We start from the raw sequence: 27696 nt of genomic DNA on the forward strand, positions 1-27696 counted from the left end.
TCATTAAATGCCAGCATAATTCATATATGATGTAAAATAGTAAAAAAAAAAACGTGCAAGGTGAGAATATGCGCTATAAAATTATAAATGTCATGGGAATTAGTCCACACCACAACTGATCAATGTAGAATATTTAATTTCAGGTGTTATCACCCAACTCTGCATGTAGAAGAAACAAATTCACTGTCTCAAACTTTTTTCTCAGATTGGAAAGTCTGCAATGAAATACTGAGTACTTTCCCACCTCTTTACTTCAACGTCTATTCTATTTTTTCACTTCCTTTTCTTTGAACAAATGTGGCTAGAAATACTAAAATATTGTTTGAGTGAAATGAAGGGTTTTAAGAAACTCAATCACGTAATCTAAAGAAAAAAACAGAAAAAGAATCATACTGTGGGGAGAGGGATACAATACTTTGGGGGAGAAACAAAGGAACAATACCTATTTTGTATAAAAGACAATGGAATGATAACAATACAACTTATTGTCTAATCATCGATTACAATGGGTTCTGGCGGAATAGGTGGGGGTGGTGGCTGAGCATATACAGGTAGTTTGATACCAGTCGAAGACCAAGGACGACGTGCAATTCTTCTATGTTGCGATAACGTCATCTGTTTTCGTAATTTCCTACAATAAACAAATGTAAAATATTTTAAATTTATGTTAGGAACTTTTTCAGCAGTATAATCAAAGAAAGTTTAGAAAAAATCTACTGTGTTCTAAAGGTATTGGAAGCACATATCCAATGCACATAAAGCAAAAATTATATGCGTTTTTATACAAAATCAAAAGTATGTCTTATTTCAACCACAGACCTAGTTTGAGATTTTACAGTTATACATATCAGGTCACATGACCATATATGGGAATGTGGTAGGCTAGTAGTTTTTGTTAAATGCCTTTATTGTAGCACAGATTGCATGTTCTGCAGCAGTGCTTAATAAGTACAGTTAAGCATATTATCACACGACCCCATTTATACAAAGTAGGTAATTAATATGCATAAATTACAACCCTGAAGTAATCAGATTTGTGTTAATTTTTTGTTGAGACTGTTAAAAAATGCAATTTATTAATGTGTAAGCAAATGTGTATCAACCACAAATTACTCCTTAGCCCACAATATTGTTTTTCAGTCACAACTCTTGATATTGAAATACAGTAAGTAACAGGATTTTAGAAAGATTTATTGCAGTAACGTAGTTTATGAAACAGGTATTCACAATTTGACAGATGTCCATTCCCTTTGGAACCAGTGAATGCATATCAGTTATGCATGCACACAGTTAAACAAAAAATACAAACAGATTTTCTGATAATATTATGATACTTTCACACACAAGATATAAGCCAATTAAACAATATAACAAAGTTTGACGTTGTTTAGATATCCTTCGCACATTACCAATAATAACAATTATGATGTTGCCAACGGATAAAAGTTTCTTAATATACTTCACTCTCCTTTAACATTAGGGGCAAGGCAAAAATTGTTGAGCAAAATGCTTATCAAATTATGCAAACAGCGCCACCAAGTGGTGACATTTGTTAATCCAACTAATGTCAGATTTCACAAGAGCGCCATCTAGTGATGAAAAATTGATAACCTAACAAGAGCCAACTCTCTCTCGACAACACAACTTGAAACAAGGAAAGGAACTGAATCAACTGCATTTTGAAACAATTATTGCAAAGGATAACTTTCTCCTGTATGAAGTTTTACTATGGTATTAAATACTATGATATTGCTAAATTAATAGTATAGTTTTAATTTAACTTATATTGGGCTAAATGTGCTAAGTTAAAACCCAGCAAATGGTCAAAATTAACAATAGTTTAAATTTTTGCTCTTACAAACCCGTTATTATACTTGCTCTATTAACTGTTAAAGACATTAGGCTTGTATGAGAGGCACACTCTAAAACAAGGTATGGGCGTGCAAAGAGGTTACATCCTTACTTGGTGTTCTCATTAGCATGGAAATAGACATCATCAGGGGCGTCCATCCAATTAATTCTTCGTCTCTTTCTCATTGGCATGGTTTCAACTCTACCACTGGGATATTGACGACTGCCATTCATATTACGAGACTGTATCAAATGGGAAAACAAAATGTAAGTATGTTTTTCTCATGGTGGAAACTGTCAGCAGTAAGGATGGACGCAGCGGCTAAGACACAGGGATTTCTTGGAAGTTTTTTTTCTGCAACTGGCTTTTTCCGGTATCAGTTGTACGTGCTCAAGATTGCAATGCAAAAAATTCACCAGAGTTATAGAGAACCTTCAAAGTCATTATTTTCATGGTAACAAGTAAGAATATTCCTGTTTTAGTTTTTTTTTTCTTTCACATAGTTAAGTGAAAATATAAAGAATTTGTAGTTCTTTCTGCATTTCTCCACGTCCATCCTTAAGTAATTTCATCTCCCCAGATGCATGACGAAATCATTCTGCAAAAAAGTGACAGCTTGCCAATAATCTACAGTTATCTGCAAATTTTAAAGTAGAAGTGAGATTATTTCACTAACCAATGCATGTCTACTGAGTCCGGATCTGACTGGTTCATGTGGAGGATGTACGACAGTTTTATCTCCACCTAAGAAATTATAATTACATTAGTAAAAACACGAGACAATTACTGTGCCAATAACTAAAGACTTGAAATTTGACATGTACACGTACTGTAACATACACATAAACATTCACTACTAAGATATTGCATGTTCAATCACTAAAAACACAGACATATACTAATAAAGTACTGTAAACAAATTGAATTTTGCAACAGACGAATTTTCGTAAATTTCACGATTTATTGAAATTTTGTAGCCATGAATGTTTCTCTAGGGTCCTCTGACACTGAATGCATGCGGCTTTTACAAATGCCATACAAATCAGCAATTCACGAAAAATTCCAAGCAGGGAAAATTAAGTGGTTTACAGTATTACATGCATTACGTGTTGGGATTAACCAGACTACTCGGACAGATCAGGCACAGACGATCACAACACTGATATCGACGCACTGGACTCATTTGCATATTATGATGGTTTTAGATTGTTATCGGATCAACTAAACACGGTAAACAAGGTGTTGAATCAGTTCACCGTGCTGATTTGTAGACGCTGAAGATACAGTTTTAATAGCTTCACCATGCCACATACTGACACTATCATCAAACATCAATGGAATATACCATCAAGAAGAAGAACACATAACAGACACAGGTGGAGCAGATATCACAGCAACAGTACGGTTAAAATGAGAAAGATGTGATCAGTGAGCCTATTACAAGAGGCATCAGTACTGGGATGATGGAGAAACTGAGATGTGTGTTTGATGAGTACCTTTGGCAGATATAATCCTGGCTGAGAGTCTAGTTATCCCTGATAGTGAATATGAAGAACGTTTAGCAGTCAGACCTATATGCATATGTACGGGGGGAACATTAGTGGGTTAGGTGTGTTAATGCATGTCATAAGGATCAGAAGAACGTATAGATGACTTGTTAGTACAATTTAAACCATGGCGACAGGTGCATAAAAGGAAAGATGGTGACCAGATTTCAGTATGCAAATCACAGTGCATGTTTATGTATTTGGTTGGAATGCTCCATAAAATGGCTCTTGATCATAACGCATAAAGTATTTTATTTTTCTGTTGTATACAATCATGCATATTTATAAAGCGCAATTTCAAAGTTAATTTACTAATTGGGCAAGATTTAAGCACAATTCTTGCCTGAAAGTTGACAAGAAATGTTTTGAACAGCCATCCTAGTCTTCAAAATGTCAATCATAGGTTTATTCAAATCAAAAAGTTAATACAAAGCATTAGCTCTTCAAAGTAGACATGGTGTATGCAAGATGTTAGCACACAGGATTAAAACTTACAGTAATCTTCGTACACAGTAAATGGTAGGTGAACCAATCAAATTACATTTCCCATGATGCATTGGTGCTATCCCAGGGATAGCGGAGCAGCATTTCAAGTGTACAGTGTATAGACTCAGTGACGTTCATTAATACACACACCATACCACATCTACTTCAACATCATACACTGCATGTTTTTTTTAACACTGACAATAGCATACATAAACATACACAAATAAAACAAGAAAGCACAGCTTAAGGTAAATCAGAAAATTCTTACTCCAGTTGCTAGTCATGATGTTTTTTCTGCCAGGCGACAGTTGAATGTCACCGTTTTTTTGTGGAAATTGCAAGTGCTAGTGCTGACACATGGTACATTTTTGCCACTGAAGTCAAATTCATATTTGGGACTACATGACAGGGCTGTGTGGCCATCTTCCTATTCCTATCAAATGGCAATTTTAATGCACTATGCTGGTGTCAACCAGGCTCGTCCAACACAAGCACCTGTGGACCTTAAGAATTTCCCCCAAAGTCGCATTCATTAGTGAATGAATCTCGGCCAGTGGAATTGGCCTTCCCATTGAGTCTGTGGCACACTCACCCAGGGTATGGATCAACATTTTTTATGTTCAGCCTAAGGTAGGATTTTAACTTGGGTGTACCAATTATGAGTCTGATGCGACAACCACTACGCTGCCAGTGATCGGGTGATCGGTTGAACCAACTGTACCTACATTGGACATTGCTAGCCCCCCCCAATAATCCTAATAAGCACACTTGCACACCACAACTGACAATGAATACCATACTCCAATATAAACCAGTACAGTATGAATTTCGATATTAATGCAAATCAAATGAACACGAGTAAATTTGTCTGATCTCTCTCCATACACATAGAAGGTGAACAAGGAAATATGTAAACCCCACCTCTCACCAATTTGAGCATGCACCTATTGTCAAACCATCCCCATACAAATATACAATCAATGACACATACCATCGATTCCATTATGTTGTTCATAACCCCTCTTCCTGAGTATGGTAGGTGAGATGGAATTGATAGATTGTGTATTGTCTCCTTTTGCTGTAAACAAATATATTCAAAAATGACAAAAAAGTTTTGTTAAAGCAGGGATAATTGTACGAAACTATGTAAGCCAAGTAGCAAAGTCGTTGTGTGAATTGTCTCATTTAAACAAATTGAATGCCATTTTCAACTTCTGGCACGACCTACAAAATTGATTTTGTAGTCTGTTTTTGATAAAAAACCAAAGTAATATCTGAAACTTTCTGTATTGCCAAAAATGGTGATGACATTTACTGAAAACTTTACAAAATGTGAAGATATCTGCACTAAATTTTGAATGAGAAAAATATCTGACACTCAACAGGTTAAAGTATTAAGTCTACAGAATGGTTTTGGAAGAGTGTTGTCATGAGGCATTAAAATTCAGGAATTGATAAAGTATACAGCTGATACTGAGACTGATAAAACAAGACACGATACTTACCTTTATCATTTTGATCCACTCTAGGAAAGATTGGCATTGATAAAGGAGGAGGAAACGACAACCTGGGTGGCTCTGATGTGGTTGTTTTTGTACGTTCTAATAATGCTGGCAACTCACACTTCACATCAATACCCAGTTTACTCACAACCACGTTAGAATCTGGCCATTTTTTGTTCTTTAATGCCAGAGTCTTGGCTGCAGTTGGTAATCTCACTTGGCCTAATGAAGTAGAAATACAAAGATCGCTGCCATGTGAGTCTGTGAAAAGAAAAGTGAGTCTGACGACTGTAAGTGGCACATGCTACTATGATAAAACACCAATTAGGTCAATGACTGCCCCAATTAATATCAAACCCAACAGCGGACAAAATAGACAGTCACAAAATGAGGAATGAACGCCACTGCACATTGTTTGAATACATTTTTGTGAATACATATAACAAAATTATGTACATGTGTAGGCCTAGACAGTTAGCTTCCTATGATGTAATCCACTATGACATGTTCTTTCAGCATAGTGTAAAATCTCTAATTTAGGAGTAATTTTTTGAACATTCAATCTTTCCCTGACGAAGAGTTAATTTGAGTTTTCCGTCATTGACGCCTATTTATTGTGGCTAGAATGGGTAAACTTAAACCGTTATCACTGTAAAAAATGGTAAATTCTTCGTCAATCTCAGTTTATCTTCCAAAAACAATTAATTCCTTGATTTAAAAGAAATCGTGCTGTTTTCCAATCAAAATCAAAGCCAAAAGGTCATACCACAACATTGGTAAATCTATTTTGTGTTGCGTTCGCCATGAGGTCACTGAACTGAACTGCATTAATATATATTTAAATGGAATAAGGTAGGCACCATCCAGTTTTCTGATTGGAATTAGTGACTTGACATATCAGGTCAAAGAACACATTTCCGGTCAACTCTTGTATGCGCATGTGACCGAAAAGGTTCACTTACGGGGAAAAACTAAGTTGAATTTTACTTGCATTTCATATAGCTTATCAATAAATGCATTTCACATTAAATATATGAAAATAAAAACATTTTTTTTTAAATGACAAGTTTTTTCAACATTTTGTTACTACTAACTACTATTTTAGAACCAAATTAAGCTTTTCACTCTTCTCTGATGTCTGAATTAGAGTGACGCCTAGTAAATGATAGATGGGTTGCTTGGACAGAGTAAGCTAAATAAACTGTCATGTTCTGACCCCGTCAAGAGTTAATCAAATAATGCTCTAGAAAAATAAATTTAAAATCCAAGCCATATCACTTCATTGTTAAGTTCACTCACATTCTTGTTTGATTGCTGTGATATTGATCGGTGAAAACGGTGACCTTGCATGATGCCGCGAATTCAATATATCTTTACATACTCTTCTAGAAATCCTGGTCAATGTTGTCGCACTGAGAAAGAACGCTTGTCTAGTCTTTAAAACAGTAGGTTTGGTAGAACTGCTACGAATAGTAAGTCCATGTACTGTCTGGCAGTGACGAGCTAGATGAGATTTGAGTTTGAATTCCTGCAGATGATACAACAGCCTAACATTCATTTTCACTTTATTTTTCCAGTGGTTTAAAAAAAATAAAAACACAGGCACATGCAGGTTATTTATATATAATACAAATCTAACATGAACATAAGTTGGTGTGGCAATGTTCGGTGGGCGTGGGCAATGGTTTAGCTTAACACTTACAGTCCCAGGCAGCTGCATCTCTTTATTTTTATGAGCAAGCTTTGAAGTGTCAGTCAAGATCAAATGTCAACAATACCGTATTTGCTCTATTAAAAGCACATTTCCAATAGAAGTGCATATATACTAAAATTCACATTTATTGTTCTCTAAATATTACTTATTTTGACCAGAGAAATACCTCTGTAGATTACGTAATCACATGCTCTACTAATATAGCAAACACAGTACTCAGCTCTGAACTAGCAATACATAGCAGTTAGTTGAACGTGCATTTTGCAATAATTAATGTTTTTTTACGAACACCTTAAAATCTAGAGCGCAGGTCTGGGACTATAGTGCTTTTTTTTCCTTACAATTCTCACTAAAGAGACAGACAGCATATAAAGGAGAAGCAGACAGCAAAACAAATGAGACTGTTGAGTAGACAAAAACAAGAAATAAACCAATTACACGTTACACTTGAGAACAGTAAGAGATTTCTTAATTTCATTTTTTTTTTTTGGAATTTTGTGAAAACTTGTCTAATATTGGAGCCAAACATTGCGTGATTTAGGATTCTTTGTACTACTGTTCTCACAACAGTTGTGAGTGGATGAAGTACGCAAACCTTGCCACAACCACTAATGGTACATCGGAATGGTCTGTGAGCACTCATATGAGCAGCTAGACGTTCTTGTCTATAGAAAGCTTTGTTGCATACATTGCAAGCATACTGGGGATCCTGGCTTCTGTTGGTGGGGCTAGGACGATCTCCCTCTGAAAAAAGAGAAAAAAAAACATGGTCAAGTTCAACTCTAAACGTATACTAATAGCTGTGATTTAAATTTACTCAACTAATTTTTAATGCACTGTTGCTACAGCTAAGAGATCTTATATTTAAAACACAAATTTAATTATTCTCAAACTTGCACTGTATTATAAGTCAACAGAATGAGTTATTTTGTTCAGTTTATTGCAATTCAGGGGAAAACAATAGTTATGTGTTTGGTGTCTAGTGATTAGAAGTAGGGTTTAAAACAGGGAATGTAGAGTGAAGACTGAATTTACCAAAATTGCAGAATAGTTAAAAACTCATCCCCTGAATCAGAGGTACTATATATTATAGTGCAGGTTAGAAAAGGAAAGAAATGTAAACACAATTGGATTCTATTTCAGTAAGTGGATATTCAATTCATAAATTATGCGGTGGAGCATGCTCAAGAAAGAGAATGATGAAGTAGCACAGTCCGGACTAGTTGTAATCTGACATGTCTGAGGTAACTGAAATTGAACCCAAAGAGTGTAGCCAAGATGAAAAGAAGAGCATGCCTAGACACAAAAGAATACTTGCATTTCACTACAAAGCACTACTACCTGCAATTCAACTAGAGTATTAGAAGCATAAACTAAACACCGCTAAGTAACTAAGAGAAAAAAAAAACTGCAGCCAATACAAGAAAAGCGTTAGTTGAGCCAATAAATTTGGGTAAACCAGCCTACCTGCTACGGACCCATCCAGCACACGGTTAGGAACTGGTCTATCTCCGTCTGAAACATAAAGGTAAGAACACATCACGTAAGACCAGTGCACAACATGACTAATGTGACTGAGAAGAGACAAAGTCAGGGTCTTCTTAGTTTATCTAAAATTAGAAAATCTGGAATTTGAAAGAAACCACTCAAATCCTATTTTCAAAAAATTGCTGAGTAGAGTGGAAGAGACATGTTAATATATAATTATTCACCCATGCTGACTCACTTACAATTTCAATGTGTGAACAAATAGCAGCTAAGCTAACAAACAACTCACCCAATCTTGTTGGCATCTTCAGGCCACCATACTTCTTCCAGTATATCCAGCAAGCTGCACATAACCGACACTGCATATTAGCTGGGCCCCAGGAATACCATTGGAAAGAAGAACCAGCTAGAAAACAAAACAACATTTTACCACCATGATCCTATTAAACTAAACATAGGATGAGAATGAAAACCAGTTGCCATGTCACACCAGAGATTTCTCAGCACAGCAGACTTACCGTAACAACTTTCACATGCTCTACCCCCTGCGGTTGGTGGCTGTATTCCAGGTTTATTGCTGATCTGATTTGGATTTGGTTTGTTGCTGAAGATAAGAATACAATTTTCTTTTATAATATTGAGCAATAAAAACATTTTCTCAACTATAAAATACAGGATTGAATCAGGGTGATTAAAAAAAGCTGATAAAGAAATAAACACCTGACTACTTACTAATTAGGAATATACACTTGTTTGAGTTTACTTTCGGCTTCAGCTGCCTTCAGTCGTTTCTGTTGCACATATCTGTCTGTGGTTTTCCACATATAATAATACTCTATGATACTAGGCAGTGATTTCCATGGCAACTGTAAGAAACAAACAACTTAAGTATTCATATATCTGAAATAGTCAAACAAACACAATACAGAGAATATGTTAGGTGATATGACTTACAAAATCCTGTCGTATATCATTAAAATCTTTCCCATATTTTTCTAAGGCTTCTTCAAATAAGTTAGCTTCGGATGCGGACCACTCTTCCATCTGATCACGGCACAATACTGGTCCAGCTTGAGGAACGAGATTAGCAATAGCCTTTGCAATATCATAATCATGTTTATGTAGTATATTCATTGCATGGAACTGTACATGAAAGGAAAAGGTAGTTTAGTATATTACAGAATCGGGAATAATGATTAAAGGTAATATACATTTTGATGAAATTTACATGATGTAATTCATTGAGAATGCACCATGGAATCATTAATTATATTTTTTACATTATTAATCTGTTTCCTAAGAAAGTAAGGGTCAAAATGGCAAAATGGCTCCAAACAATACTTTTTTTTTAATATTATCTGTTGATATTGAGAACATTTAGTAATACTAACCAGTGTGACATCTCTTGAGGCAGCAGCAGCACTCATATGTAAGCTGGGCTGACGAACTGAGCTACTACAATCTAAGGCTCTGGCAAATGTGCCTACAGACCTATAGAACAAATAATGAATGAATATAAATAAATATACAAGTATTTGACTCGGTATACAACAACGTTTGGTACAATAATGTAGTATTTGGGCAGCACTTACCTGGAGACAATCATAAATTGGTCAATGTGTCTATCTGTTATCCCACATCGAGGATCCCACACGATAGTCTCCAGTTTAGGTAATTCTCTCTCATCTTTATCATCTAGAAAGAAAAACAATATCAATATTTTACTAGATTCAGGGACATGTATCCTAACATGTATCATCTATGTACTAAACTTGAATAAAAACTGACAAAGCATGTCCAAAATACAACATTTTCAAAAAACAAGATGGCTGCCAGTCGGCCATTTTGAATCAAATCGCTAAACCACTGCATGCGCATATGTCCCACATAAAGTACTAGGCACATTCAAAGAATGAACAGAATCGGCCCAAGGGATTCTGAGATACGACTCCGGACGGACGCACGGAGACCGAATTATAAGTCCCCGTTTTCGGACCGTCCAAACGGGGACTAAAAAGTGCATGCTAGCCCAAAACCACTTGTTCTAAGAGAATTTAAGTAAACTAATTTATGTTCAATTTTTAATAGAGCATTCAGGCAACTAGACATGCTTCTAACAGAGCACATTTATATAAATCTACTCAACAAGATCATCACTAAGAGATCCACATGGCAAGTAAGACAAGGTTTATACAGATCATATACTGAAACAGAAAATGTGTTTGGTTTGGACAGAGTTTTGATTATATATATATACTATATTTACTCTATTAAACCCAAATTAATTCTATATTGAATGATTATGACAAGCTTATACAATAGACAAACCCTTATTATTTACATAATAGTGAAAATATGTTATTGAAACCAAACCTGAGCTGTAGATTGACTAGTAATAAAAGAACTTGAGAGTAGTGCAGTTTCTCACCTTCCCCAAGCATGGGTGGTATGTCTGCCTGGTACCTGGAACCCACTCTAATTTCACCTTTATCTGCCAGCAAAGTCTTCTGTTGTGGGTCGTAAACAAGAGAATAGAAGAAAATATCCTACAAACAAAACATAAACAAATGGCAGATATATATGGAGACTTTCATTTTTCCACCTTCACAGCCAACATTTGAAGCTCATATTTGTGTTCTTACATAGAGCTGATCAAAGAGAAGCAGCAGCCAGTAAACTCATCTACTACTGTAACAGAGGATCGCTACATGCATGACAAACAGTACAAGAGACAGGCGTGTGCTATCAACCCATCTGATAGGATGTTATCCTGCAGAAACTTAAAGCCACACACATAGCGGTTTGGACAAAAATTAATAAGTAATTCAATCTCTCACAACCAGCCACAGGACTTAAAAACTTCACGGTGACATCAAAAGAGTTTGCATTATATTCTTCGAAAATTTTCATTTAACTATTCTATAGGCAAAGGCAATTTTAACAAATATGGCCTTGAAAATGGGAGCCCATTCAACCAGAGAATACAAGACCAAATACAGAGAAAACGTCAGCTTGTCATTTCATGTGTTATCTATTTTTTTACTATCATCTCAGTACGCCTTTTATCATGTTAATAATTTTCTTTTTTTAATCGCATACATCAATTACTAATTACCCAACTATTAGTAACAAATGATCACAGTGGATAATTTAAGTACAGACATCTTTAGTGTTAGATAAGAGGGGAACATGGAAATTACAACAAGAGAAAAGTCTGCATTTCAAACATTTATTGGGGGGGGGGGTATTAAAATACTGTAAAATATTTTAGCTGGAATTAATTTTCGTTGAAAAGACTTTTTGAGTGTTTCGTATAGAATTGTTTTTCACTGATTTTTGACAAGTTGAATGTAAATCAAAGAAAGCTTAGAAAGAACTCCCATGTGCTGAGAGTATTGGAGACACATTAAATATAATTCGAAATTACTTAGCTGAAAACTAATTATGCAAATCAGAAAATTAATATGACCAGATTTGAGTGTAAAACTAATGAGGTCTGCGCAATGTAACAGAAAATCTATGTCTCCAAGTTTAATTGAAATGTGATTAGAACCAAAAAATTATGAATTATTATGCTTATTAGGGAATTAATATGAACAGATTTTTACCCCAAACTAATTAGGTTTGTACATTGTCCTAAAGCATCTTTGTACTAAGTTTCATTGAAATGGAATAATTAGTACCGTGAAAACTCCAAATTTTCGACCCCTCTAAAAATTCGACCGCTTATTTATTTGCCGGGTTTCGGTGTTTTATTTACCTCCAAATTTTCAACTCCACTAGAAATTGCCGACTCATTCTTATTCGAAAATTTCGACCAGTTTTAGTTTTCCCCCAAACGAAAAAAAAACGGTGTGAGCGTTCAAACGGGACCTTCCTCGAAGGCATGAATCCGGGTTTCTGATTGACTGAGAGATTTTTCTTTTATTGGTAACGAAAATATATTCTAAATAAACGAAGTTTCAAATAAAAACGAACACAAAAATCTCGGCATGCTGCGTTTCTGAATTGTTGATTATTACTGTACTCAGTAGTGATTATAATAATGTACACAAAATAAATTTGTTGAATGGTTATGAAATACAAATAAAAGTCAACTTAGTTTCATCGTAAGCGAATGATTCCGGTCTCGTATAAACGTTTGATGCTGTAGGATATCCGCCATGTTCTCTTAGGTCAAATAGGTCAAATCGCTAATTAACCAATCAAAAAGCTGGATGATGCCAACGTGTTCAAATTACCATAGCTTATTTAAATATGTTAATGTTATTGAACGCAATGCGGAAGAGATTGATGTTGTAGTACGATATTTTGGCTTGGATTTTGATGCGAAAACGGCATGATTTTTTTTAAATAAAAAAATTAGTTGTTTTTAAAAAATAAACTGGTCATCTGAAGAATAATTTAACATTGTTCACAGTGATAACAGCGCATTCTCGAAAGGAAGCTTACCCGCTCACGCTAGTCACGATAAAAATCATACACGTGTACTCTTGAATAGACAAACGTCAATGACTACGGTAAAACTTAGACTCTATTTTAGCCGGCAGGATTAATTGAAATGTCCGAAAAATGACGCCAAAATACACCTTAAACGTCCCATTTTATTTTCTTAAATCCCATTTTATTTTTTAATCCAAGGGCGAATTTACGGCAGAATTTGGTCCCTCAAATAGGGGACACGTGAGCTTTGATTCTAACCGGATACATTGCACTGGGTCGGGGAGATACTGTAGTTTGCTAAACTTCCATGCATCTTTTGTCCAATGGGTACCTGTACTTCGAACATTCGCAAGTTTTTCTAGGTAGTGCGAGACAGCTTTGTCTTTTGACCTATTAGTTTTGTGCTGACCTCTTCTCCGCGTCTTGATGTTTTGTTTTGCTTGTCATAATACTCACTGATTGATGACTTTGTTTAGATTTTGAGTTACAACTCGGCCACGACCTTTGCTTTTACCGTGAAACATGAGGAAGTTTACGTCAATTGACGGACATTGCATTTTTTAAAAACTAATGAAGCACACTGTCTATCATCCCCATTTTTTCATTTGCTGATTTCTATTCTGAAAAATTCGACCGTCCGAAAATGCACCTTAATTTTGACTCTAAAAACACGTCACATATCTAACACCAATTATTTAAAACCGGTCGAAATTTTGGAGTTTTTACAGTACTTTAGATATCAGTGTGAAAGCTTAAAATTGGTTAATTATGCAAATTAGGTAATTAATATGTACAGATTTTAACCCACAATTATTCAGGTCTGTCTATTGTCCTACAGCATCCATGTACATTCATTGATATGTGATGTATAGTACCTGAGATATCAGTGTGAAAGTTGGTTAATTATGCAAATTAGGTGATTAATATGCACAAATATTTACCGGAAACTAATTGGGTCTGCATAATTCTAGATTCATTGAAATGTGATGATTAGTACTTGAGATACCCGTGGAAAAGCTGAAAATTAATTATGCAAATTAGGTAATTAATATGCACAATTATTTACCCTAAAACTAATCAGGTCTCTGCATAGTCCTAAAGGATCTATGTACCAAGTTTCATTGAAATGCGATGATTAGTACTTGAGATACCCATGGAAAAGCTGAAAATTAACTAATTATGCAAATTAGGTGATTAATATGCACAAATATTTATCGAAAACAATCAATCTCTGCATAGTCCTTGAGTATGTAAGTACCATGTTTCATTGAAATGTAATGCTAAATACTTATATCAAATGCTGAAAATTAATTAATTATGCAAATTAGGTAATTAATATGTACTGATATTACCATAAAAACTATCAGGTCTGTGCAGTGTCGTATGACATCTATGTACCAAGTTTCATTGAAATGTGATGATTAGTACTTGAGATATCAGTGGAAAAACCGAAAATTGACTAATCATTATGCAAATAAGGTAATTAGTATCCACGGATTATTACCAAAAACTAATCAAAACCTAGCATTAGTTCAGAGCATCTATGTACCAAGTTTCATCAAAATCCAATGAGTGGTTGTTTAGATATCAGTGGAACAGTCATGGAACCACTAAAAAATAGCTAATTATCATGCAAATTAGGTAATTAATATGCACGGATTTTTACCAAAAATTAATCAAATCTGCGCATATGTTCAGAGCATCTATGTACCAAGTTTCATCAAAATCCAATGAGTGGTTCTTTAGATATCAGTGGAACAGTCATAGAACAGCTAAAAATTAGCTAATTATCATGCAAATTAGGTAATTAACGAGCATGGATTTTTACCAAAACCTAATCAAATCTGCGCATTGGCCCAGAGCATCTATGCACCAAGTTTCATCAAAAACCGATGTATGGTTCTTGAGATAGCAGTGGAACAGTCGGACACACATACACACACACACACATACACACATACACACATACAGACACACTAACTGCAAAGACTCCCATTTTGTGCTTTGCACATGGGAGTCAAAAATGTGAACAAAAGGTATATTCACTGGATTTTATTTTCACTGAATCACTTCTTCAGCGAAAATAGCAAAAATTAATTCCAAGCAAAAATAAAGTATTCTACAGTAGACATGACATACTAGTGTCTCAAACGGTTTCTGAGATCTTTGTCATTAAAAACTGTACATATTTCTAGAATCAAATAAATTTCACCATCCAAGATACAAATTTTTGAGCTAAAATTTACAACTTCAGTGAATTTTGTAGTAAAAAAGAAGCATCTTAATAAATACATATGTACATATGACAATACTTTTCAACACTAGAGAGCACAGATTGCCAGTTTGTGAAGAATGATTCTAACTATTGAAAAGCAATAACTTGAAAAACTATTCTAAACTCACTGACCTTTCCCCAGAGAACTCATTCATTTGTCTGACACAATAGAAAATAGTAGCATCAGCTGCAGACTGGATTAAAAACATTTTGACAATAGGTGATACAGCTGCTATCTAGTTTCCAGGTCAATGCCACCCATTGTCTTAAACCACAAAACACACATCTCAGACAAAAATCAGGCTTTTATTATTTATTTTCTAATAAATTCAGATGGTATACAGTACTGGTACATATGTATAATACAGTATTGGTTGCATCACAAGCAGACTTCCAATACACATACATACATTGGTTGCATCACAGGCAGACTTTCAATACACATACATACAGTATTGGTTGCATCACAAGCAGACTTTCAATACACATACATACAGTATTGGTTGCATCACAAGCAAACTTCCAATACACATACATACAGTATTGGTTGCATCACAAGCAGACTTCCAATACACATACATACAGTATTGGTTGCATCACAAGCAGGCTTCCAATACACATACATACAGTATTGGTTGCATCACAAGCAAACTTCCAATACACATACATACAGTATTGGTTGCATCACAAGCAGACTTTCAATACACATACATACAGTATTGGTTGCATCACAAGCAGACTTTCAATACACATACATACAGTATTGGTTGCATCACAAGCAGACTTTCAATACACATACATACAGTATTGGTTGCATCACAAGCAGACTTTCAATACACATACGGTACATACAGTATTGGTTGCATCACAAGCAAACTTCCAATACACATACATACAGTATTGGTTGCATCACAAGCAGACTTTCAATACACATACATACAGTATTGGTTGCATCACAAGCAGACTTCCAATACACACATATACAGTATTGGTTGCATCACAAGCAGACTTCCAATACACATACATACAGTATTGGTTGCATCACAAGCAGACTTCCAATACACATACATACAGTATTGGTTGCATCACAAGCAGGCTTCCAATACACATACATACAGTATTGGTTGCATCACAAGCAGACTTCCAATACACACACATACATACATACAGTATTGGTTCCATCACAAGCAGACCTCCAATACACATACATACAGTATTGGTTCCATCACAAGCAGGCCACCAATACACATACATACAGTATTGGTTCCATCACAAGCAGACCTCCAATACACATACATACATACAGTATTGGTTCCATCACAAGCAGACCTCCAATACACATACATACAGTATTGGTTCCATCACAAGCAGGCCACCAATACACATACATACAGTATTGGTTCCATCACAAGCAGACCTCCAATACACATACATACATACATACATACATACAGTATTGGTTCCATCACAAGCAGACCTCCAATACATATACATACAGTATTGGTTCCATCACAAGCAGGCCACCAATACACATACATACAGTATTGGTTCCATCACAAGCAGACTTCCAATACACATACATACATACATACATACAGTCAAACCTGTGTTAACGGCCACCTGGATATAGCGGCCACCTGCCTATAGCGGTCACAACCGAACAGTCCCTACGAATTTTACATGTAAAGTACCCTGTTTACAGCGGCCACCTGCCTAACGCGGCCAACGGCCACGCTTCAGTGGCCGCAGTGAACAGTTGAACTGCATATAACGGACATAGTTCCCGGATGTCTTGCAGACTACTGCCTTCCACCTCAGACAACTAATAAGCTCACAAAGGACAAAGTTAGCACGTTTTCACACCTTTCATTCAACCAATGGCTTCGGCAATTATGTTTTATTCTTGTTTATAATTCAGTTTACCACGGCAAGCACACCGTACCGATGGCTATGGAACGCCAAAAACATAATTACGAATTTGAAAGTGTCTTGATAAAAAAAACATGCTGTCATTAATGTTTTGTTGAAATATGTATACCATTGGAATAACTTACAATTTTGTTCAATTAATGAATCGAGCAATCACAACGATGACGACCCGCAAAAGTTGTGAGTCGCCAGGACACAGTCACGGTCCCTATGCATGTGGCTGGGGTGAATCGGAATGCCGACGGTAAATCCCCGATCGAATTGATTACCAACAAAAAAAACATAACAGCTCACTTGTTTCTTAGTATCGATATTTATTCACTTTGAACTCCTATAAATACCGATAAATACGCATGTAACTGGAACTGATAGCAAAAAGTAAAAAAATCAACGCAACGGCCATGCCTGTTTATCCATCCAAATAAATTATGCTAATTAGCCTTGCGCATGTGCGTTCTTGTTCTTCCGGGGTTATGATAACTCGGGTCAAAAAGAAGAGTCGTTTCCGTTAGCCCTGCGTTAGTGTGTATCGATCACTGCGAGGGAATGTGTGTGCGGTATCGTCTCGTTGTCTAAACTAAATTCGTTCAACAATTTTTTTTCGTTCACTACTGCCTCGGTACATGTAACAATAGATGCTTTTAACAATGATGTTAAATTGACCCCAGTTCGCCGGCCCATTATTACCTCCATGGCTGGCCAAAGCCACCAGGCATATTTCACATGTTCCTATTGTTGCACCAGTACAATAACATGGAAGTCGCACAGATTTCGATTGCGCAAAGTAATGTTTTGATTAGGGATCAACCATTTCGTAAGTGAGCTAGGTCGAGAAAATTTTTGAAAAAAAATGAACGAAATGTTTAGGGAATTGTGATTTGGGAGGAAACTTTCAAGTTGTCACAAACATGTAACTGGAAGGATACAATAGATAAGTGTTCTTTCCGTATACGTAACGTTGTAGGGATCAATAAAGCACTGCTAACTGTCCCTCTTCCTTCTCCTTGAAAGAATTTGCTATAGCCCAGAAACATTCCGATTTATTAGAACAGTTACCAGACACAATAGGTATTTAAAGAAACAAAGAAATTCAGAATAGCTAAGCAAAGCAAGCTGAGTGATTTCTTTAGTAGGAAATGAGACTCAAACTGCTGCTGAACATCAACTTTACTGTACAATTACAAATCTTCAAATAATTTTCATACTACTCATTATTGTGCAATGATCGATTTTTTGTGAAATGATTTTAGTTGACATAATACAATTTAAAATCAACATTTTTATTTGTAATAAAGTGTTTGGATACTGTGCACAGTAGTGTAATAGTGTTTCAAATGGGGTTGCGAGATCCGTTTTAATACATTCAGTGCCTAATTAATATTCATGAATAAATCAGTGAACCTGTATAGAAAGGCCACCTGTCTATAAAGGCCAAAATTTCAAAGTCCCTTGGGTGGCCGCTATAGACAGGTTTGACTGTACATACATACAGTATTGGTTCCATCACAAGCAGGCTACCAAATACCAAGTAAAAACTACATAAGACTAACCTCTTTTTGCAGGTATGACTGCAGTGCTTCAGTTTCATTTAAAAGCGTTACAATACATTTTCCTCTTATATGAGTTGCCGGCAGTGTATCCAACTGTCTGGAGAGAAACAACTCTCTATGTTTTAGTTGGTGGCGTTCCTTCTCACATAAATCCTGAAAATCTGCCTCCTGTTCCTCCTCAAGGGAAACTACAAAGAAAAGAAAGTGCATTGCCATTATAAATCATTATAAATTTATAACATTGTTACATAAAGCCTTCATTCTAAACAAACTAGCCTTCATTTATCCTTGCAATGTAAGAATTGATGGTACTCTTTTTGCTCATAACTTGAATTTTTCAACTGGTGAGTCCCTGGACGCATACGGTGAGAACACGTCTTGGTCATATTATAATAGGTCTAAAGGCATTGTGTACGTTCGTGTACGTACTATCGTCCCGCATACAAAGTTCATAGAGCTTGTAAATTCACCTAAAATACTGTGCCATTGTCTTCAAAAACACCTATTAGCATCTACATTTCACAATGGAAAGTGTGAAGTCCCGTCTGAAGTACGGTGAGACAGTCAATACTGAGACAAGTAGAATGCACTGTGACCTGCTAATTTAATCGCCTAAAACTTACAATGTCACCCAGGGTAATTTTTCTCCAAAAAGAACACTTTAACGAACCTGGTACGTCAAATACAACTTTTTTTCCTAATTTTATTGGTAACGAAATTATATTCTAAACAAAGTAAAAACAAACACAACTGCCGAGCAAGAAATGATAACGGTTGCGCAATTCAGTCATGCTGAGTTTCACAATTGTTGATTATTACGCAGTAGTGATTATAATAACGTACAAAAAAACAAATTTGTTGAATTGTTATGAAATGCAAATAAAATTCAACTTCACTTTGTCGTAAGCAAATAATTCCGGTGGCAAATTAACGCTCGATGCTGTCGAGTATCCGCCATGTTCCTTGTCTTGCATGGTTGACCTAATAGGTCAAATCTCTAATTAACCAATAAAAATGCTGGATGACACCAACATGTTCAAATTACCATAACTCATTTAAATATGTTAATGTTATTGAACGGAACGCGGAAGAGATTTGCCGATGTTGTAGTATGATCATTTGGCTTGGATTTTTATGGGAAAACGGCATGATTTTTTTTTCAAATAAAAAAATAGTTGTTTTCGAAAGATAAACTGAGCATTTGAAGACAAATTTAACATAGTTTACAGTGACAACAACTCAAACCGAAACAAAGATTACGCACTCACGCTAGTCACAAAAAACATACTCTTGAATAAAAACTCTATTTTAGGCGTCAGGAAAGATTGTAATGTCCGAAAAATGACGCCAAAATATTTAAATAACAAATATTAAATAAAATCCGCCGAAAAATCGCTGATTTCTTGGTCCCATTTTTTTAAAAACTCAAACAACCCAGAGGCGAATTTACTGCAGAATCTGGTACTAGTACTAGTATGTACAAATTTTGGGTGTATTGTTTTCTGGGAACAATATTAATCGAAACAATGAACTATTTAATTATATAACTATGAGAGAAAAAAAATCACTTTTCTAGAAGCCATGGATCGATTAGTTATTTGCAAGATCTTCCCGGCAGGTTCTATGTGGCCATGCCTTTTCTTGTCAGAATCGTATTAAGTCTAAGTTAAGTCAGACACCAGCTCATTTATCTAGGCTTATGAAGAACTTGAGGGTAAACCCAGTAATGATTTAAAATTTGTACAAACAGCATTAATTTTAATAACAGTAAAGATAGAAGTAAACCATGTAAATAATGCAGATTGCTGACATGTAAATGGTAGAATGAACATGTAAATGAAGTACAATATAAATGTGATTAATGCCTGTTTATGTTTATTGTGCAATAGTTCGTGCAAAAAACTATTTTAGAAAAATAAAGTACGGTAGCAGCAGGGACCCCACACGTTTTATAAGGGGTGGGCCCCAGAGACTCTACATTGCACTCTATTTTATAAAAGACACATTCCAGGGCTTGAACTTTGGGGTTGAGCGGGCACACATTTTTAAGGCCAAATTTGATAATACAAGTCATTAAAAATGACACTGTCCCCGTTAAATTTTTGAAATTGGTTGTCGCAAGCGTGTCCTTGAAATTTGAGTTCCAAGTGCTGTATACAACAGATTGTTTATTTACATCAAAACACGTGTTCCATGTAGTAGTAATATGAAAATAAAAACAGCCGTTATTCGGCCATCTTTGATCTGATTATGAAACACACTGATATGTATGATGTATGTGCCAAATACAAATGAAAATGGTACATAAATTGTGGAAATATAGTAGTAAGACCAAAAGTCAGATGGCTGTCAATCGGCCATCCTTGACCAGATTTTGAAACAAATTGTCATGGACATGTATCCTAACATGCATAAAGTACATGTATGTGCCAAATTTGAATGAAAACTGACAGAGCACGTCCAAGATAGGGCATAAAAAAACAAAAACAAGATGCCTGCCAGTCGACCATCTTTGATCCAATTGCAAAATAAATCGTCATGGACATGTATCCTAACATGTATACCGGTAATCTATGTACAAAATTTGAATGACAACTGACAATACATGTCCAAAATACAACATTTTTAAAAAACAAGATGGCTGCCAGTCGGCCATTTTGAATCGAATCACTGCATGTGCATATGTCCCACATAAGGTACTAGGCACATGCAAAGAATGAACGGAATCGGTCCACAGGATTCTGAAATATGACTGGACAGACTGACGCACGGACGGACAGACTCAGGAACTCACGGACAGTTGGAGACATGTATCCTAACATGTATGATCTATGTACTAAATTTGAATGAAAACTGACAAAGCATGTCTAAAATACGACATTTTCAAAAAACAAGATGGCTGCCAGTCGGCCATTTTGAATCGAATCGCTAAACCACTGCATGTGCATATGTCCCACATAAAGTACTAGGCACATACAAAGAATGAACGGAATTGGTCCAAGGGATTCTGAGATACGACTCCGGACGGACGCACGGAGACCGAATTATAAGTCCCCGTTTTCGGACTTCGTCCAAACGGGGACTAATAACCTCAACCAATAGAAATAGTACAGTGGAAATCTGGATTTCAAAGAGCACAGACAGATACATTGGGTATCAAATCAAGACAATTGAAAATTTATTTTGTGCAAATGGCTTAAAAATTATTTATTTCTATGCAAATGAGCTACTGTATTCCACCAATATTATATTTTTTGTTTCATGTACAATTCATTGGGAAAAATAAAATAAAAATCCCTGTCCACCTACTCAGTATTAGTTTTATTTGACATAAGCAAATCACTTATACAGCATTTTTCTACTATCACAAACAAATTCATACCATTGCAATATTTTATATTGTCTGGTGTTCACGCAATGATTGTTTTGTAATTATAAAAAAACCCAAGGACACTGGCCTGCAGTCATAAAACATTCAACTTGATGAGAGCTACTTTGAAGCAAACCTGAGTATTTCCACAAATTCCATATTTAATCTATTTATAAGTACTATATTTATAGCACACTTGGCAATGGAGTGGATTCCAAACATGATTCACTCAAGATAAAAACTACTAGTAAATGACAAAATGTCAATTTGTAGAAGCAGACAATTGCAAGATGCTGCAATTTAGTTTTGCATTTGATATCTAGGTGCAGCTGAAACCTTGCTGTGAAATATAATTACAGATACAGATATGCATTGAGAAAAATTAGTATTTCTGATTTACTATATAGGAAACAGTCATAACCTTGAAATTTTTTTTTTTAATGACATCACAGCTAAGTATCATGACTTATTCTTCAAATTGTGACAAAATGGAGTTTTGATGACACGACTTGTGAACTGTTTACTAATAGAACTCTGCTTTTTGAGATGCACAAAATATGAGAACAATTTTATCCATTGATGTATTAAACCTTATAATAGAAAACTAAAAAATATTGAAACAAAAAAAAGATATTGTTTTTTTCTGCTTGATTAGACATGTAGCAATGCTCTCTGACCTGATAGGTCAAAGTCTGTTATTAACCAATCAGAATGCTACGTCATATTGACCCAGTTTTTTGAATTTCTGAATATTTACAATGCCATGTTGAAATTAATTTTTGATGTTTAAATATGATCTATTGGCACTGATTATGACGAAAAAACTGTTTTTCCAATTTTATTAATAAGTAAAACTAAGAAGTGTTTAATATCTTCCACTGCGATCAACAAGTCGTATAAAATTCTGATTTACTTCATTAACGATAGTCAAAATGGACAATTTAATTATTTGGAAATATTAAACCAGGTTTCATGACTTGGCAGTGTAATATGGGGTATTTCCAAAGGGATGGGCACTTAGTCAAACATGAAATTATGAAGAAACCTTTTTTACTCACAAAAGCATAAAATAAAACCAATCTCGAGTGTTTTAATGGAGGCCAACTACCTCGCAGATCATCAGAAATTGAAACCATTTTGTTGGCAACAATTTGCAAAATTATTTGTATGATAAATACAATAGAACCATTTCAAACAGACATTGTAATGAATAACTTCTTCGTTAAAACATGCACACAATACAAAGAAATAAATCATTTAAGCATTCTGGATAACAACAGTAGCAAGATAGACCACATTGAATTAGCAATTGAATTTGTGCAAATTTGTTTTGACATAGTGATTTCAGTCGAATTATTTTTTAAAGGTGTTGGCGACACTCATAATAGCAAACATTTTCTATATACATATCAATGTAAATTTTACTAATTAATCTCCAGGTTTTTTGTAAATTTTGAGAGAAAAATCTCTGTTTACTACATTTATTACACACAGAGTGAGCACAGGTGATATATTTTGCTGTCTGTTTTAAAGTCTGTTGTCATAAATAAACACAGGAGAACTAATATTTCAAATCTTAAGAATAAAATGTTACTAATCAAGTCCTAAAATGGTCAAATGTATTACATACAAAATGTTGCCATATTTAAAAGTGAACCATTTACTTTCTAGAGCCTCTCACAAGGTGAAAATAAAAATACCAAGGCATAAGCTCTTTTCAAAACACCCCTCAAAATGCCCACTTTTGGACAGATCACCATCGCAGATGAAACATTTAGACAATTTTTCTTTAAAAAAAAAAAGTCATTTATGCTTTCCAAATAGAAAAAAAAAATTTTTTTAAAATTAAAAAAAAATAAAATAAAAAAATTTGCTACAGCAAAATTCAATGATAAAAATAGGATACTTTCTCGACACTAAAACAAATTTACCACATATGTAGGGATAGAAATCAAAACTAGTGCCAATGCATCATGAATAAACTGTATAACAAATTTGGCGAATATCGACCAATCAGGTTACAGCGAATACCAAACTCATTACATATGCAACAATATCGACCAATCAAAAAAGTTTCCTCGAGACACAGCAAGAGAGACTAGAGAATTATTTAAGGTGCCTAAATGCAACTAAGCAAGTACAAATAAATTTCAACAAATACTTCAAGATAGCATAAATGATACTAAGTGGCATAAAATGATAATTTTTTAAATAATACTCACTTTGGTGTTTATCTGCTAGCTGTATTAGTGAACTTGAAATATCCCTTCTGCGGTAAAAACATACAACTTTTGCTTCGACATTGCCATTGGGGGTCTAGAACATAAAGACATTTTTGCATGTTACAATATTTTTAATCAGTATGGCCATTCCATGTGTAAGTTAGGAACTCATCAAATATCCATGATATTAAGTTTGCCAACAACAACATATACATAACAAGTACACACAATCATACACAGCTTAAGAACCATACCTTGTTTAATTCTTCAATTCTTCTGATGAGGTACGGTTGGGATGAGGAAGTTTCGAAATATACGTAATCTACGGGAGCAATGTGAGAAATTGAGACAAAAAATGTGAAGCCATTGTTCGTGTTGTTTAGATGATGGTCACTAGAAATCACTCCGCAAAGAGGCACAACGTAGTACCACAAACGCGAATTGGGACTGTTTTCGGGCGTTTGCTATTAAAATCGTCACGAATCTTCCAACTACTCGATAAACAAAGACATTAGATACATTGAAATTCAGTAAAAAATAGATCTGAACAGTCACCAAGTGAATACGATGAGCAAGCGAGAGCGGCCGCTTCACGCCGTGACGTGTGTCACTGTCCACCATTTTTTTCACGACTCAGTCACTCCAATGTCGTCAAGTGATCGAAACCTTAAATGGGTCAGATTTATACCATTAAATATGTTGTAATTGTCTGTTATGTTGGCCTGCCTTCCCAGGGAGTCTCGTTGGCTCGTACAAATAGTAGCGTCTTAGGGTCGCCCTGTTTCGGTATGGGTCATGATCACGTTTCCCACCCGACATCGTGAAGCTGTGAGACTACCCCTATTTTATAATAGGTACTCACCTCCAACTCGGTACATATTTGCCGCCATTGTCAATGATTCGCCTTTTACGGGCTCCCTTGGTACCTCGGAAGGTGTCGACAGTATTATTCTACGAGATCATGTATACCTATAGTCAGTAGAGTAGGTACACCGAAGACCTGGATCACAAAGGGCTCACCATATTCCAGCGCCCGTTTTCTTCCTTTCTCCCGATGACGTCACGTGTCCTTCGGAAATCTTCGTCGCTTAGGGACAACTCGAACTATAATGGTCCTCTTTGAAAAATTAGAACATTTGAACAAATTAGTTGTGCTTTCGGGACAACCCCTCACTAAACTGCAAACAAAAAGTTTATTATTTTTCAACTTTTAAAATGAATTGTACCCAGGTGCATCACTACATCAGCTTTCGGAAATGATCGTTTATTTCCGGAATGAGTTCGTAGCCGTTTCGTTGTCATGGGCAACCCGACTTTGGGAGACAGTCATGCTAAGGTATGATTTAGATCACATGATTCAAAATGCATTTGATAAACATGGTAAAAAAATCCTCGGTGTATGGTGGTGGGATGTTTCGCACGGAAGTGGAAACAGCTAGTAACATTGCGTTTTGCGATATCTACGGTTGGGTGCACGTGCACAATATTCCATGGGGGGTCTAAATGGCATTGCATATAGCCAGGACATTTAATTTCATATCACATTAGTGTTTGACTATACCAATATACAATTTACACATATATTTCTTAAAATGAATGCGTCGTTTCTATTTTATATAATGCTGCAAAAAACAACACAAACCAGAGTTCGGTCTGTGTCGGTGTTTCACGGTGGTATGACTCTACGCCGACTTCTCACCCAATTCTCACTCCGCAATACACGTTTACAAAGTAGTCCCTAACGAAGCCAGTTGGCTCGGTGCCAAGATATTATAATCATAGGCAGGGCTGTTGATAGAAATGATGGCCATCCTAATTTTGCTTCAAACACGACAACCTATTAATGCACAGCCAAGCTGTGTCTACTATTTCAACACCGTTAATCCAAAGAGGATAAAAAGAGGCGGAACTTGGACGATTCGTTCAAAAATCACAGATGTACAGGAAGTTGCGTTTGTGCTATGAAATTCTGTAACTCTCTTTGTTGTTCAAACATGAAATCTCGAAGATTTCTTCTAATTCTGTATACATTAATTGCAAGTTGATTTACTTTTATATGAATTAAAACGAGACCACATAATAATAAGAACTTAGCCCTGATAAACGGCAAAGTCCATGGAAGTATAAACCCGTGTTCTGTGCCGTACACGTGTTTTTATTTTTATCTCCAGGTTCATACGCGGTGCTACGAAATTACAGTCGGTTATTTACTGTTGATTCGTTATAATTATTTCAAATCTAAATGCCACAGTGGCTGTTTTCAAATGTATCAATGCTTTCGGCGTCCAGGATATACATTGAAAACTGGAGCAACTTATAATCAGTACCGCAGAAAATATAATTTTAAAAACAAATTATAAATTTTATAAAAATTATGAAAACAAAACAAAAAAACGAACGTATTGCCCTGCTCCCTGAAAACAAGTTTTACTACTTCTGCACTGTCCTTCATATATTCATCTGATCCAGTGTTCAAATGTATCGCAAGCATAGTTACTTATATATAAGTTGGCGACATTCTCAAATCAGTGTCGTTTTTGGAGAGTGTATTTTAAAGATTATAAACGAACTCAAGCTCAATTTCTTTTTTAAAAACTGGAACATTCCGAGTTAGTTCAGTCGCCCATCGTATCATATCATTACTAACGTAATATACATTTATCAAGAATTCTTTATCTGATGGTGCAATTTCTTTTTGACATCCCAGCAAGCACTGACGGGGTATGCCGTGTCCCGCGTACTGCAGCACCCGATCGCACATGCGCATTATAATTTCTGGTGAGAATGGTGCGTCGCGGCTATAATTATGACTCATTTACATATCTGGTGTTATGTTCAGACATGCTTGTGCTGACGTCACAGGCTCTCGAGAATATTGGATGTGGTGATATTATTTAGCTAACGAAACGTGATTGTAACATTTCTCGATGAATTAGTTATGCCGAGAGCGGGGGGGGGGTCATTTTGAGCTTCGCCAAAAAACCCAGGGAGATAAAATGTAAATATTCGAAATCACATCGACTCTATATACCCAATGCGCGTAGGAGAAGTTCAATCCCACAATGCATTTCAAAGATACGTCATAAATCACCTTTGCAGGTATAAACACGCAAAACGATTTAACACCATTTATGATACTATATTGTTGCTATCATAACTAGATTCAAGTTGTCCCCAGGGGTGATTCGTGTGACCAGTGGTCATTGGCCATCGCGAAACCCACGTCAGGGTTACCTGTTATTGAACACCGTCTCTCCTGATCACGTGAACTAGGCGTGATAAAAAGAGCGACATAAATACTTCATACGTCATTGG

The 27696-nt window shown here is 35.6% G+C and overlaps 1 protein-coding gene across 7 annotated transcripts; it reads right to left on the reverse strand.

The window, feature by feature from the left end:
* Positions 1–119: 119 nt before the first annotated feature.
* LOC144341570 (metastasis-associated protein MTA3-like) lies at positions 120–25429 on the reverse strand. Of its 7 annotated transcripts, none has more exons than XM_085495427.1 (20): positions 25244–25429; positions 24636–24703; positions 24382–24475; positions 18790–18977; positions 11021–11138; positions 10185–10287; positions 9984–10083; positions 9547–9735; positions 9325–9458; positions 9111–9196; positions 8882–8998; positions 8572–8619; positions 7793–7848; positions 6690–6918; positions 5394–5612; positions 4880–4966; positions 3349–3423; positions 2529–2596; positions 1964–2094; positions 120–631 (listed from the first exon to the last, which is right to left on the reverse strand). In XM_085495427.1, the coding sequence occupies exons 1-20, from the start codon at positions 25269–25271 to the stop codon at positions 490–492; spliced, it is 2280 nt and encodes a 759-aa protein (XP_085351553.1). In that variant the 5' UTR covers positions 25272–25429; the 3' UTR covers positions 120–489. The 7 variants fall into 7 exon arrangements, with proteins under 7 accessions (XP_085351553.1, XP_085351545.1, XP_085351536.1 ...); XM_085495419.1 differs by having other exon boundaries at positions 5394–5651; XM_085495410.1 differs by having other exon boundaries at positions 7700–7848.
* Between the last annotated feature and the right edge of the window lie 2267 nt (positions 25430–27696).

This window comes from Saccoglossus kowalevskii, chromosome 2 (genome assembly GCF_978046115.1).
Source record: "Saccoglossus kowalevskii chromosome 2, keSacKowa6.1, whole genome shotgun sequence".
NCBI classification, from domain to species: Eukaryota; Metazoa; Hemichordata; class Enteropneusta; family Harrimaniidae; genus Saccoglossus; species Saccoglossus kowalevskii.

What these genes read in the sequence shown, in the direction of transcription:
- LOC144341570 (XM_085495399.1), bottom strand. Translation starts at nt 25,271, where the DNA reads ATGGCGGCAAATATGTACCGAGTTGGAG. An exon ending in AGCATGTGAAAGTTGTTACG is followed by an intron (nt 8,999 to 9,110) that starts GTAAGTCTGCTG and finishes TTTGTTTTCTAG; the next exon opens with CTGGTTCTTCTTTCCAATGG. An exon ending in CCATTAGTGGTTGTGGCAAG is followed by an intron (nt 6,919 to 7,699) that starts GTTTGCGTACTT and finishes TATCATCTGCAG; the next exon opens with GAATTCAAACTCAAATCTCA.